This window comes from Prunus persica, chromosome G2, assembly GCF_000346465.2.
Source record: "Prunus persica cultivar Lovell chromosome G2, Prunus_persica_NCBIv2, whole genome shotgun sequence".
Lineage (NCBI taxonomy): Eukaryota > Viridiplantae > Streptophyta > Magnoliopsida > Rosales > Rosaceae > Prunus > Prunus persica.
In genome coordinates this window covers 28,943,745-28,958,552 of record NC_034010.1, presented here as the reverse complement: position 1 = coordinate 28,958,552, position 14,808 = coordinate 28,943,745, and the positions used below count along the sequence as shown (strand labels likewise).

The following is a 14,808-nucleotide window of genomic DNA, read 5'->3' as shown; positions in this document are numbered from 1 at the left end:
ACCAGAGCTTCGTGGGCGAGACGATTTTGATTGAACCCACCATAATTAAGGTCGATTTTTTCCTCAAACCAAGAACAAAATCAAACTTAACATATGAGCTGCTACTAAAACTCTATAAGAAAATAAATCAAGTACGTTACATACGTACCAAGAAGTTAACCAAAAAAAAAAAGACCACTTATTGGTGTCGATTCCCTTGGATTTGACTTAAGGGTTTGCTCGGGGACTTTTTTCTCTCTTTTTTAGTTGAAATTGACTTGTGTGAGACATACTTAACAACGCACATACACATACACATACAATTATGCATATATCATATACATGTAGCAGGTTATTTTTAAGAAGATCCAATGAAATCAAGAAATTGGAACAACAATACACAGAAAACTAACATCACCACCCTAGTGCATCAAGAATAACGCACATAAAATCAAGAAATGATGCAAATTTCTTAAGCAAATAAACAAGTACTTAAGGTTAGTTTTAGTATCAAAACAAAAAAAAATACCAACTGACGTGGCCTAAGCGACAGAAACAAACTGGCGCGGGAAAAAAAGGGTTCCAATCAAATTATCTATACCTTTCCAAAATTCAAATTGCCGCTCATCTAAAGAAAGTTCAGTATATTGTTATTTGATATAACCCAAAATAAAAATAAAATAAAATAAAAAGAACGAAGAAAATTTGTGACCAAGAAGCAAGCAATAGAGTGGAGCAGTGACCATGGACGACGTTGATCGGTTGTTCGAGTGCTTCAAATGCGGCATCTCCCCTCCTCGTAAGCTCTCTCTCTCTCTCTCTCTATCTCCTTCTCCACTCTGTTTGGTTACTGAGAATACAAAAGGGAAAACAAAGAAAGCGTATCTCAGGCGCATTTACCAAATTGACAACGCGTTTTGGTTGGAGGCTAAGTCGTTGAAAAAAGTCAAATTAGGGTTTCGAATTGGAAGACATGCATTGCGAAACATATTATTGAGGAAGAGTTGATACAGTTAGTGTCTGATATTCGATTTGTATTTTTATTTTTAGTCTCTGATTTGATACTGTTACTTCCAATGCATATTTGAGTTATTACTCTGGTTTTGAAATTTTGATTTTACAAGAATCTGCTTTGAGGGAAAGAAAGAGAAGCAAAAGCAACTTGAAGCGAAGAAGTAAAACCCAGGAGGTCTCTTCTCCAGGATCAGCAGCAGAGCAAACACAGAAATATGCATCAGAAATACAACTTTCTGCGGAGAAGGTATTTACTCCGAAATGGTCATTTCTTGCCCACTTAACTTGTATTCAAGTTATAGTCTTGATTGTTTCTTAGTCTGATTTCTTGTGTCTGTGTGTATAATTGTGCTTGAATTCCTCCTTAGTTGAATGAAATTTGACCTTTTATGTTGTTGATAGCTGAAATGTTCTTTTAGTGCACTTGCCAATTGATATCCACCCTATAATTTTTGTCCTACTGCTTTGCTTACCTAAAATATATATCACCGTTTTCTTCAGTCTGGTTCGGGAACTGTTAAAGCAAACAACTTTAACCGTGCAAAGCAGTTTTCTCCAGTTGTATTCTATGGGTCTCCAAATGGGGTGCCTCCTAAAAAGCCATCAAGATCTTTGCTGCGATTGTTACGTGAAATACGTGTTGATCTTGCTACCCAAAAAAGATTGAGTTCAAGGTATTTGTGTAATTCTTCCTCGTGATTTATCTGCTTCAAGAACTTTTTGTTCTTTTCTTATATATGTTTTTAACAATGTTCCTTGATCCTGGCTTTTTGTTTGTTTAGGAAGGAAGTATGGGCGACATTTCCAAGGCAGGATGAAGCAATGCAGTTTGCCAAAGGGAATGGGAACGTTCATGTTTTTAGTTATCAAGATCACTATAGTGGACAAAGAAGGTTCCTTGTTTCAACTTATGACGACTTCTGGAGAAGGTTGCGCTTTTTTGTGTCCTTTTGGATTATTATACTTGTTCATTGTCTGAAGTTCTATTCTTGATGTACTTGTAATGCTTTTGTTTTGCCTTTTTGTTTCAGGTACAACAATATGAATCCCAAGTTCCGTCACCATTACGAAGTGATTCAGGAGGTCACGAATTTTCTTTCCTTCTCTTCACTAGAAGCATTAAATAAAAATATGGGTACCATATGCAACAAAATTGGGTGTGGTTCCTAAATTTTGAATGTGTTGCTTTCAGGGTTTACCATGCCACCTTTACTTTGACTTGGAGTTCAATAAGAGAGACAATGCAGGCAGAAATGGAGACGAAATGGTTGATGTCTTGATTTCAGTAATTTTCGAAGCCTTACTTGAAAAGTATTCTATTCAAGGAAACCAGGAATGGATATTGGAGCTTGATTCCTCTACTGAAGGTGTGGATCACAATTATTACCCCCCTTATATATGAGGATGCTGTCTTGATGCATTTGAATATTTGTATTATATTTGGGTTTTGATTCCTTTATTGAAAATTTCATTAGGAGCTTTCATTTTGAAATTGATTGTCACTTCTGACTATACTTGTATGCAGCAAAGTTCTCTCGTCACCTAATCATTCGCATAGAAAAGACTGCTTTTAAGGACAACTCACATGTAGGTGCATTTGTCACTGAGGTATGACTTGGTGAAGATTACAGAAACTTTTTCTTACTTCCAAATCTAATGGAGTTTGAGATTACTGTAGGTTGTGTCCTAGGGGTTTTTTTTTTATGAATTAAATTTCCACACATAAATTCAATTTTAAGAAGCAAATTATAGCCTCTTTTTACTGTGATGAACAGAATCTGCTTCATTTACTACGATTTTTCCTTTTTTTTTCTTTTCCGTGTAGAAATATCAACTATTGTCAGTATGTGATGACATATTATCAGATATGCTCACGGATTTCAAGTGCAAAGGAGAGGGATGGAAGATTTGGAAATTTTTTTGTTAGAAAAGATTCAAAGTCTTCGAACTCCGCTAGTCAACTATTTGTGGACACTGCCGTATATACTCGAAATCGTTGCTTTCGTTTAGCTCTATCATCAAAGGCAGGGAAGAATTCAGTGCTTCTACCTACTGGGCGTTTCAAAGCCAAGGACATGGTATGCCACCCTTCTGATTAACATAATATTTGCAACCTGGACTTTTGTTAGTGGTGTTTGGATTTTTTATGCTTTGACTATCGTATGCCTTAATCCTATGATCAAAGTTATGTTGTTCGACAGCAATCTGAGGAGGAGATGTTCATGGCATCCTTGATCTGCAATTTGGATGTTGATTGTGAGAAGCTTCTAGTATGCAAAACAGATCTTGATTGTATAAAGACTCTGCATTTTGATACAGAGGTAATTCGGATTTCACAACTGTTCCATACTTTTTGATTTGATGCTTACAGATATAAGATACTAAATCTCATTGATATTATGTGGTCAGTTTGAGGACAAACTATTGGTATTCTTAGAGCATTCGTCTACCTTCTGTATTGGCAATAGGCCATTTAACTATAACTATAACAATTCTTTGTTTTTCCAGGTAAACCGTAACTTTGGAAAATGTTACAGTTGGCCCCAAGAATTTGCGTTGAATGGTGGCACAACTGATGCTTCAGCAACATACTTCCTTGGGAAATCTCCATTCCCAGCTTTGGATGCATTTATAGAGTCTGTTGCTACCGTTGGAAATGTATCAGGTGGTATATTGTAGCCTGCATCAGAAACGTCTGTTATTATTATTATTTTTTTGTCATTTTGTAAATAACTTGCTGCTATAGGTAAAATTCGTAGCTGGTACTGGTTCTCAGAGTTTGGACACATGGTCTACAGCATGTCAAGAAACAGATACTGTGAGAGAATCGGCAGACAGCATAAAAGCAATCATGGTAAAAATCTTATATGTTGTTGCATTTCTTAGTCTGCGTATGTCTGCGTGTAGTGTTTTTCAGATTACACTCTCAGCTGCATTCTGTCTGGCACTTCCCCTACCCCACTCTTTCTTATATGTAAGACAAACTTGCTAATAGGCGTAATCATTCTATTAGTGATATACGTTGCTGACCTCAGAAGGGCGGCTTATTATCAGAAATGTCATGATCCTGACTGTAGAGGTGCGGAATTTTTTTTACCTATTTTTCATTCTCTTTTAATCAATAAGTGACTAATTTCAACTCACATATGGATGGCATCAGGTTATCGTTCTCCCTCGCGTCCAATTCCATTGGATATCATCCCTGAAATGGTGCATGAATATCGAAATGATCATGAATGTGTTCCTTATGGGGATGAGAACATGACTAGCAGCTGCATTACAGATTCATGGTGGCTTGAAGCCATAAGAGTTGCAGATGATGTTGAAAATAAGAAGATAGACATCAGCAATATGGTGAGACTACGTTTTGTGTACGTGCATCCAAGTTTTTCTCTTGCTATCTCTTTGCTGTTTAATAAATTTGGCTCTGTGGCTGAGCCACACAACAGGAACCAGCTTTCTCTCTCCACCTCTGTCGGATTCAAAACTAGGACATGAGAAACTTTTCATTTTTCATTTTGCCATATCATATTTGATCAACGCCATGTTTGCACCATCGCCTACAATGAAATGCATCCAATCTTTACTCATTTTCCTGAACTCTGATTTGTCCTAGTTTCTTCCGCAAATAGGAAAACATTGATTTGGAAGATGACAACTGGTGGATGGCTGTGGAAAAAACTGCATCCCAAGCTGAACTAGCGCACTTCAACTGATTCAAGGTCTAATATATATTGGCTGGTAATCCTTCCAGCTTTGGCCTGGCCTGTCAACCGATACTTACAATGTCGAAGTAAATGATTCACCATCCTGTCATAGTAGAGGAAAGCAACGTCAGTCTAATTTACATATATGCCTGTGCTGCATGTGTAATTATGGTCAGACGGAGAAGTCTAGATTAGCCTCTCTTTGTTTTTTACACACCGTGTAAATGAACGAATTGTTATTATTTATGCAAGGTCTTGGTCCACTAAGGTCTTGGTCCACTGCAGTCTTCCCCCAAGTTTTGAATTGTGGTCTTTGTTCTCTATTTATTCTTTTCTCTTGTTTAATTAATTTTAATATTTTTATTTTAGATTTAAAATAGCTGTGACCATCTTTTTGTGCACAAGGTTCTAGGGGTGGCATTTTAAACCGAAAAACCGAAAAACCGCAAAAACCAACCGATATTTTACCGCAATAAAACCGCAATCGCGGTAAACCGAACCGCAATTGCGGTATTAAGAACCGAACCGCATTTACGGTTGCGGTTGCGGTATTTGATTTTCAAAATTTGCGGTTACCGCAAACCGCAAAGTATAGCCGCACGGCTATACTCTATGAATAATTAAGTAAAATTGTAAACCCTTCTCTTCTCTTGAATTGGTGGAAAGGGAACCAAACAAGATATCATATTCTTTCACAAGTTGCCAAGGATATCTTTGCAATTCCAAGTTCTACGGTTGCTAGTGAAAATGCTTTTAGCATAGGCAAGAGGATTGTGGATCCTTTTAGAAGCTCTTTGCATCCTAAAATGGTAGAGGCATTAGTGTGTACTAGACACTAGTGATTGGCTTAAAGCGGACGAATTTTCCTTTTACAAGAAACCAACAGATGATGAGGTTGAATTCTACAAGGAAATGGAAGATATGACAACTTGTAAGTAATTAGTTTATTTATGCTAATGTTATTTATGCTTCTTCTTATAATAAAATGTACTAAACTATGTTGTTTTATTTGTAGATAGCATTGGTGCTCAAACAACACAAAGGGGTTCTTCAAATCCACTCACCATCAACACTTGAGTTTGTAACATTGGTGTATTGCATTTTTCCTTTTAGTTTGTAACTTTAATTAACTGTGAATTGAATTTTTCTTTTTGGTTGTAACTTTAATTCATTTTGCTTTTGGTTTGTAAATTTAAAGGATTTGGAATTGGAATGCTTGAGAAGTTTAACTTTAATTGGAATGTTTGGAATTGTAACTTTAATTTTCTTAGGTTGTGAATGCTTGAGAATTGGAATCGATTGTGAATTTATATATGCTTGAGAAATTGAGGTTGTGTATTTATTTATTTAGGTTGTAAATTTATATTTTTGTGAATGCTTGAGAATTTACGATGTCAACAAGATTACATATATTTCAAATGTTTTAAGATGTCAACAAGATTACATATATTTCAATCATGATTTCGAACGTATGATAGATATTACCTTTGGCAACCGTGGAGCTCTTGATTTTGGTACGTGTGACCTCAAAACTCGCACATTTACTTATTGAACTTCAAGCTTTCTAATACATTTGATTTTTTTTAAACATTTGATATTTAGTTTTTTTTTTTTCCGTAATTGTGTTGATGAGTTCTGTGAATGGACACATATATTATTGAAGTGTTCTAAAAAGGGTATTTAAATTAAATCATACTGTGAACATCAACTATTAATTTGGTGGGCGCTGATAAGAATGTCCTACAAGGACTTCACCCGCCACCAACCAAGGATTTCACTATTCACAACACACTCTTTTTTTTTTTTGTGGACATCATTCTCAATTTTTTTTAAGATATCAAGGCCCAATGGTAATACACGCCAACTCAGATACCTCTACCTTTGAATGTTAATTTATACTATTTAGACTGAGGTAGGGTCACAAGTGGATCCGTGGCGCAATGGTAGCGCGTCTGACTCCAGATCAGAAGGTTGCGTGTTCGATTCACGTCGGGTTCAATTCCCCCACTTAATATTTTTTTTTGTGGTTTTTTAATTACAAAATCCCCTAACGATGTAACTTAAAAGAAAATAAAAAGAATTAATATGTGAAACATGCAATTGCATGTTTGACCTGTAATTACTACGCAAGTCCTTGGCCTTCTCAACCATTGCATGAATGATTAGGTAATTTTTGATGCATTGACTTAGCATGATAGGTGCATGGCATACGATATGAGCAGATAGCTATCAAATGATAAGGGGTGACACTGATATGGTTTTGTAATGTTTCTGCAGATGTTGGTTTGTTTGATTCACCAAGTTGCATTAATTCTATTCTATGAAAACTGGTAGAAATTGGTTTCAATTACTTGATGTGAACTGGTTGTGCATGACTAGTTTTAAGTTAAGACCCTCCTCCAGTTTAATTTAATATTAAACCTACTACATTACTTTCCAAGAACTATTTGATCAAGCTTAATGTGTGTTTTTTTTTTATACAAAGTGATATCGGATGCACGAGTAATCGTTCTTACGTGTTTTAATTGAATGCCAGAGGGGACCATTCTTGCCTAATGGAGCTGTTATTTCCTTGAACTACCATATACTAGTCAAAAATCATTTTTCTATCTAGCAAATAGATATTAGATAGTCTCTCACCTAATTTCTAGTTGTTATATGATATCAATCGCAGAACTGTCTTATTATTAGTGAGGCTTTGGTGGAATCTTTGCTTTTTTGGGCTCCACAATTGAAATTTAAAAATAAAAAATGAAGGGTCCTTTCGGTGGTCGGATACAGTGAAGTTGAAGACCAGATACTAACTTCCCCAGTTATTTATGTTCTTCCATGCATGACATTTAAGAGCTATCTGATGCAGGCTCGCAGAAATAAATTTGGTGAAATTTTAGCATTTGGCTGTTGTTGCCACAACCAAAAGCCTCTCACATTGTCACAATCAAATGAAGCCTCTTATGACTTTGGCTTCCTTTTTTTCCTTTCTGTCCCTTTGTCATTTTTCCAATTCAAATTGGATATTCTGTGTGTTTATTCCAGCTATAAACTTTAGTTACATTTTAATTATCTTCTTTGCGTAGAATCTATAAAGGCAGAGATGTTCGGCAGTAGGGACTTGGATTTGGACAGAAGACTGTAACCTATATCTTCATATCTCCTTCAACATGTTCTGATTGTCTTTGTCCACAATTCATAAAATTTTATTTGTTTTGTTGTTTGAATGATGAGCAATACTAGCGACCTAGTTGTGTATAAATATAAAGGCAGGCAACCCCTCTCTTTGATCAATACATAACAATAGTAGTCTATTGTTGCATAACATCACTAGTATAACAATGAGAGAGGACGACATCTTTTGTTGTCAGACTGATTTCTGGGTGTTTATAGTCATATGTTTGGTGCTTGTGTCATTTGCTGGTATTGCATCAGGCCTTGCTTTAGGGCTCTTGTCCTTCAGCCAAGTTGATCTTGAGGTCCTCATCAAGTCTGGTCAGCCCCGAGACCAGAAAAATGCAGGTTGCTTCTATAGCTACTCGAATTTCGCTACATGTTCTTAATTACTATCATTTTATAGAGCCTAACAGCTATGTCTTTTTCTGTCCATTTTCTTATAAATTTGCAGCAAAGATTCTGCCGCTTGTTAAGAATGAGCATCTACTTTTATGTACTCTCCTAATAGGCAAATCACTGGCAATGGAGGTATGCCGCCTGCTACGATATTTATAAATTGTAAACTATATTCATGCAAGTTTGTATGTTCTGAAGCAAATTAATTGATCTATTGTGTTCTTCTACAAGGCACTTCCCATTTTCCTGGACTCAATTCTCCCAGTTTGGGCTGCAATTCTTGTGTCAGTCACCCTTGTACTTGCATTTGCGGAGGTAAATTTGTTTTACCAGCAATGCACTTTGATTTTTGTTTTGCCTAAACTTGCAATTTGAGATCTTATTATTCTTTATACTTCGTTTTTTCTGTTAGATCATTCCTCAAGCTGTATGTTCTCGATATGGACTAAGTCTTGGTGCAAAAATGTCTCACTTGGTACGGTTGCTTCTGGTGGTCTTCCTCCCTCTATCATACCCTTTCAGTAAGGTAATACATGTTCAATCTATGGACCTTAGAGATACCATGTTCAATATATGTACCTTGGAGATTAAGACTAATTTGTATTTTGGAATTTTGACCATGCCAGCTGTTGGATTGCCTCCTTGGCAAAGGGCATTCGGCACTCTTAAGACGAGCAGAGCTGAAAACATTGGTGGATCTGCATGCCAATGAGGTGAGGTTTCCTCTGTCTTCTTACTCTGTTGGTTCATGACAGTGTCAAAGTCTAAATTGTGTGATCATGTTCTTCATTAGGCAGGGAAAGGTGGAGAGTTGTCGCATCATGAGACTACTATTATTGGTGGTGCTCTGGATCTGACTTTGAAGACTGCTAAAGATGCAATGACTCCCATATCCGAAACTTTTTCCCTTGACATAAACTCCAAACTTGACATGTACGTCCGTTCCTCAACCGAATCTGTACATACTATTTACTTCTGGTTTCTATGTGACTTTTATATGTACATCCTTACCTTAGGCATACACTTGGTTTGATAATGAGCAAAGGCCACAGCCGCATACCTATATATTCTGGAAGTCGGACAAACATTATTGGCCTCATTCTGGTAAGCAACTCAGCAACTTTAATTTGTTTATTAGTCAGTTCATGCGCACAGTTGATCTTCATATTGATTGATTTGCTCCCAAGTTCTTGGTGGAAGAATTGGGGCTTGTATATAATAAGTCTTTGAACAAGTCCCTCTCTTCTTTATTTTCCTTGTTTCCATAAAAAGTTCCAGATTTCATTGTTTACTATTTTCTTATCTAAATTAGGCAACCTTTTTGGTCTCATGTATCGACTACTTGTTTTCTCTTTTGGAATATATATATATTAGGCAAAGAATTTGATCTTCAGCCGGCCGGAAGATGAAACCCCAATAAAATACTTGACTATCAGGAGAATTCCAAGGTAGGTATGAGTGCTCCCTTATGGCATCTCTGCAATTGTCTTCACATGTTTTTCTCTATAGGGGCATAACTCTGTCCATATCTGTAACAGGGTTTATGACTGTTGGCCTTTATATGATATACTGCATCAGTTCCAGAAAGGTCATAGTCATATGGTTGCTGTGGTGAAGAGTAAGAAGGATGTTAAGGGAGAAAAGGAGAACAAGGATTGCAAGCCTAGCTTTCTAGAGACAGAGACTAATTCAAGGTTACATTCAACACTAGCAGAGAGTAAAGGTACTGTTACATTACCAAAAATCAAGTTTTAAGGCAAACAATATGTCGTAGGCTCATAGCATTCAGGGTTGTTTGTACTGCATATTACAGGTTTAAATTCTCGAAATGATCAGAATTATGGTCTGCGTTTCTCCATGGACACATCCCCTATATATTCTAGTGAAACTGAATACTGTTCTTCGACGTCGAAGCATGTCATGGAGCAAGACGAAGAATCACAGACACAAAGTAATAGACATAAGCAAGGACAAGGTAGAAATACATCATCTGAAAATTTAGAATCTCTTCAAAGTAGCACGGATGAGGAGGTAATCGGTATCATAACAATGGAGGATGTTATGGAGGAACTGCTACAGGTATCAAGTTATAACGACCAAGTTACTTATGAAAATTTCAATTTGATTCGTCAGTTTAAGATAATTTTTTTCCCCTAAACCCTATATCATTTATGAAAATTAAGCTAATTACTCCTTTAATTCTGTCTTGCAGGAAGATATACTAGATGAAACAGATAATTATGTCGATGTCCACAACAAGTGAGCAGTGACCGAATTATATTTTTTATGCTTCTCTTCTCTGTAAACTCCAAAGTCAACACTTTCAGTGTATATATATAATATATTTGATGTTAACAAATAATTACTTTGTTTCTGTTTGTTCCAGAATCAAAATCAACCTGCTACCATATTCAAGAAGATCATCACCCTCAAAATCTCCAAGAAAATCTGCATCTCATATTTATTGGAGAACTCCAGAGTCATCTCCACTATCTTCATACAGCACTCCCATACTCCGATCACCCACTTCCCCATACATTCAACTTCCCATCTTCATAAGACCTCGTTTGTATGCTTCCCCCGCAAAATCAATACTAGTTACTTCTCCAACTGGATCTCCAGGCCTTCTTTGCAGCTCACCGTCATCACATCAAGTATGTATATGCATATATGGCTAAACTTTATGTTAATTAACTAAGCATAAGTAAGATTAGCAGCATATAATATGATAATATGTTAATATGTTACGGTTGTGTTTCAACTGGAGCTAGCTATACACATTACAACATATATGGTATATACAATTTGCTATAGCTTTTACCTTTGTTACCGAAATACATCTTGCTTATGTCGAAGTTTGGATCTTGACAGGCCTCAAGAAAGTCGAATGAGAAGCTTTCCGGTGACCATATAGCTTCGACTCACTGAGTTAAGTTAACGGATGTTACTGAATGCCACTGTTTTGATTAGATGGAGTAGTATTCTATGGAGTGGAAGGACACCGTTACAATAATATCTTGAATTAGAGCATGTCACTCAATTTACAATAAGACTAGAGGCACCAACTCTTTGTATATATATATATATGTATAGCATGTCTTGTAAGTTGTATTCCTTTCCAATGTTCAAAATAGGGAGGGATGAAGTTTTAAAAAATTCAGATTTTGATATATGCGATCAACAAATTCTAATAACATAAAATTATGAGAAATTTATCATTGGATATCATTCCCATCATCATTTTTATTACGCATTATTATTTCTACCATTGTAGAAATTCTTTATTACACACCCTTTGATAGAGAGAAAACTTACCCATATCCCATCTTTAATACACATTTCTCTTTATTTCTCATAGATCACACTCTCGTCATATCATGTGATGACAGATGAAGAGAACAAAGTATGAAACATGATACATAAAAGTTTTACTCCTGTATGATACTGGTGAGCTAGTGATGACGTGGATCAGGACCTCCAGGAATCAATCGCTTTGACCCATTCTGACTTTTGCTTATATTTTCACTTGTGTGCTTTGACTTGATCATGTTCCGGAATTTGTTTGCCTTTTCATTTCCTGATCGAATATCATATCCTTTCTTACTCTTTTCCACCAATGTGGGAATCGAGCGGGTTAACAAGACCCTCCTTTCCTTCATCCCTGAATTGAAACACTGAGAGTAGTCAAACCTTAAAGTTGAAAAGAAAAACAAAATTAGCAATGCAGTCAGAAAAACCCTCAAACTAGACATTTGATCTCTCTCCTGTTACGAACAGAAAGTCGATAGGCTTGTAGCTAAAGACTGGAAGCTAGGAAGAACCATACTAGTAGTATATATAGCAATCAGAAAGTCATATTTTATCCTTGTATTATTGGTGGGAGGGACCCACATGACCATCACAAATTGATCTCCTTTTCTAGCAAGTGCTTCTATATATAATCTGACATATACAACCACACACGACGCATTTTCAGAGATTTATTTCCGAGTTTTCATGGACCATGCATCTGCATGCATATATAACAGAGATCATTTGCTAATTAACTTTGGGTTTTGGATTAATTTCCAATACCTTATCACGACAAGTTAGTGTTTCATACATATATCTTCCCACGAGACACTATTGAATCCATACAATGAGAGAATATGCCTTTATCAAGAAATTGTTTTATTCTGCTTTTGTCATTTTATTTAGTAATTACACGCCGCCGTTGACATGATCATGAGTGCTCCGTGTATGCATGGATCGCTAACCTAATAATTAAGTAGGTCAAGCCCAATATTTTTAAAATAAAATTTATTCACCATTTAGAGTACAGCAATTCATCTCATCCATTCTCTCTATTGGATTGACCTAATTATAAGTAGGTCAAGTTTGTTTGGTTCCTTTCCCGCTCTGCTATTGCACATGCTCAGAACTTTCAATCTTACTTGTCTTACCTGTATTATATGTTTTTTTTGGTCAATAGCGATAAACTTTCCATTAAGTTGAAGAAGGCGAGCCATCAGTGGAAGCCAAGATACATTAAATGAAACCACAAGTTCGTACGCTAAAAGACATATCTAGAAACCCCGAGACATAAAAACCTATATTATATGTTTTTGCTTTCAGAATAAATTTTTTTTAATACAAGCAATTGAGGTAGAGTAATTTACATAAATATTGATTAGGTGCCTGAAGATTTTGAACACCTTTCAGAATTTTTGATACAAGTAATATTATTTTGACACACGTGATATCTTGATTACAAATCTGCCTAGCCCACAGAAAAGGGAAAAGTAACAGGCAGAGCCAAGCCCACAAAAAAAAATTACTTAAGTTTACCCCAAGGCCCAGCCTCTCACGCCCCCAGTCCCCATTCAAGCCCAATTTAGAATTGTGTGCCGTTGAATTATAAGATAGGCACTCACGAAAAAACCACAACGAGAAACGGTACAAATATCTTACGAGACTCGGACATTACGCCACCACCATTCGTTTTTCTCGGATAAGGTTTATAGGCGTAAGGCCATACAAATAGATGATGTAATAATGAAAACAAAAAACAAAAAAAACTTAGCCTAAAAAGCTATGAAAACTCTGGTTTTCTCCTCACAACCATCTCTCTATCTTGCTTCAAAGTGTTCTCCATGGAACCCCAAAAGCCTGACCTTCAACCCCACAACCTTGCAAAACCAAAAACACAACAAAAGAACATATAAAATGCATGCCAATGCAAAGGGCTTTGGCAGTGCACCAGCCTCTACTAAAGAAAAGCCTACAAGCCAAAACTCCAACAAAAATGATCAGGATGGCGATGAGGAAATTCCACAGGCCGTTTTCGAGAGGATGCTGGTGAGAATTGTGGCCTCCGTGGGGCTGCCGATGGCCATGGGCTTTGCATTTTTGAACGTTTTTGAAGTGATTAAGGAGAAGCACTTGTGGGACGTGCCACTTTGGCTCCCATTCTTGACAACGTTGTTGACTTTTGGGTCGTCAACTCTTGGGATCGCATATGGAGCTTTGTCTACAAGTTGGGATGCAGAGAAGAAAGGTTCGATTCTTGGTTTTGAAGAAGCTCAAAGCAATTGGGTTGAGATGTGGAGTGAGGAAGATGAGAGCAATAGCAAAAAAAATGATGGGTGAATTTTGGACTATGTAAAGTTACAATTTTACCACAGTTTCAAGCACCGTTAGTTAGCTTTCTTTCCCTCTTTATATATGTGGCATTGTGATGAATTACACATAATTTTTACCCTTTTTACGGTTCTATTTATTGTAGTATTCTAATTATTCCAATATACAATGAAGAGAATCGAACCCAGATACAAAAAGACAGACACACTACTTTTAATTAACCTAACCTACATATGCGTTGTGGCTCGATCATGATTAATTGAATATCATGAATTGCTTCATATATATTGAGGTTGTGGTTGACCTGCACAGTATTTCATGAAAAAGATTAAAGCATTGGGTTAAAGGTATAAATCCCATAAAGTTCTCAGCTAGATTTAATTACTATAATTAATAGCTTGATGTCACTCCAAGTTGTAATACTAAATAAATAAGGTGTTTTAGATCTGAGGTCTTACATGTCGTATGGATTGATGTAAAATCTACATCTTGATTGATCATATCGTTAGCGGCGGGTTACAAAATTATAAATGGTTGTATAGTTATTATTTTAAAATTAACATAACCACAGTTGATCTGCTCTAACTCTAATTATATACATTTGTTTTTTAATTTTCTTTTTACGTGATGCTAAGGCTCTAAGCAAATTGATTACACGTCAAGTTAATCTAGAAAATAAAGTAAGATTATTGTACCACACAAAATAAAATGGTAAATTAGTGCCGTCTTTGATCATAGCTAAATAAAAACATAGTGCAATTACATGATGGAAGCATTGACGCACCAAGACGACCACGTTTTCATTCTTATATTGATGTGGTAGAAATCCTTTGATATAATAATTAAGTGGCATTATCAGTTTATTAACAGGAAGTCTACTTGGTGGAGAATGTTAATGATCCCGTTGCCAAATGAGACATTTCGT

At 36.2% G+C, this 14,808-nt stretch overlaps 3 protein-coding genes and 1 non-coding gene across 5 annotated transcripts; all 4 read left to right on the top strand.

Moving 5' to 3' along the window:
* Positions 145 to 4,963, top strand: LOC18786346 (DNA-directed primase/polymerase protein). Of its 2 annotated transcripts, none has more exons than XM_020558473.1 (14): positions 145 to 778; positions 1,104 to 1,240; positions 1,495 to 1,667; positions 1,776 to 1,922; positions 2,025 to 2,076; positions 2,186 to 2,360; positions 2,519 to 2,601; positions 2,859 to 3,071; positions 3,195 to 3,314; positions 3,502 to 3,658; positions 3,740 to 3,847; positions 4,007 to 4,072; positions 4,154 to 4,347; positions 4,610 to 4,719. In XM_020558473.1, exons 1-14 carry the CDS (start codon positions 724 to 726, stop codon positions 4,634 to 4,636), a joined length of 1,707 nt encoding a protein of 568 aa, XP_020414062.1. In that variant the 5' UTR covers positions 145 to 723; the 3' UTR covers positions 4,637 to 4,719. The 2 variants fall into 2 exon arrangements, with proteins under 2 accessions (XP_020414062.1, XP_007218876.1); XM_007218814.2 differs by having other exon boundaries at positions 154 to 778; positions 4,626 to 4,963.
* Positions 6,627 to 6,698, top strand: TRNAW-CCA. Its single transcript has one exon. It is a non-coding gene; the product is annotated as a tRNA-Trp (tRNA).
* On the top strand, positions 7,912 to 11,434 carry LOC18786364 (DUF21 domain-containing protein At2g14520). Its single transcript, XM_020557931.1, has 13 exons — positions 7,912 to 8,213; positions 8,320 to 8,396; positions 8,496 to 8,579; positions 8,677 to 8,790; positions 8,891 to 8,977; positions 9,058 to 9,197; positions 9,281 to 9,368; positions 9,639 to 9,712; positions 9,803 to 9,987; positions 10,078 to 10,343; positions 10,477 to 10,523; positions 10,651 to 10,918; positions 11,136 to 11,434. The coding sequence occupies exons 1-13, from the start codon at positions 8,033 to 8,035 to the stop codon at positions 11,190 to 11,192; spliced, it is 1,668 nt and encodes a 555-aa protein (XP_020413520.1). The 5' UTR covers positions 7,912 to 8,032; the 3' UTR covers positions 11,193 to 11,434.
* LOC18785162 (uncharacterized protein PAM68-like) lies at positions 13,211 to 14,072 on the top strand. Its single transcript, XM_007219753.2, has one exon. It carries the CDS (start codon positions 13,338 to 13,340, stop codon positions 13,890 to 13,892), a length of 555 nt encoding a protein of 184 aa, XP_007219815.1. The 5' UTR covers positions 13,211 to 13,337; the 3' UTR covers positions 13,893 to 14,072.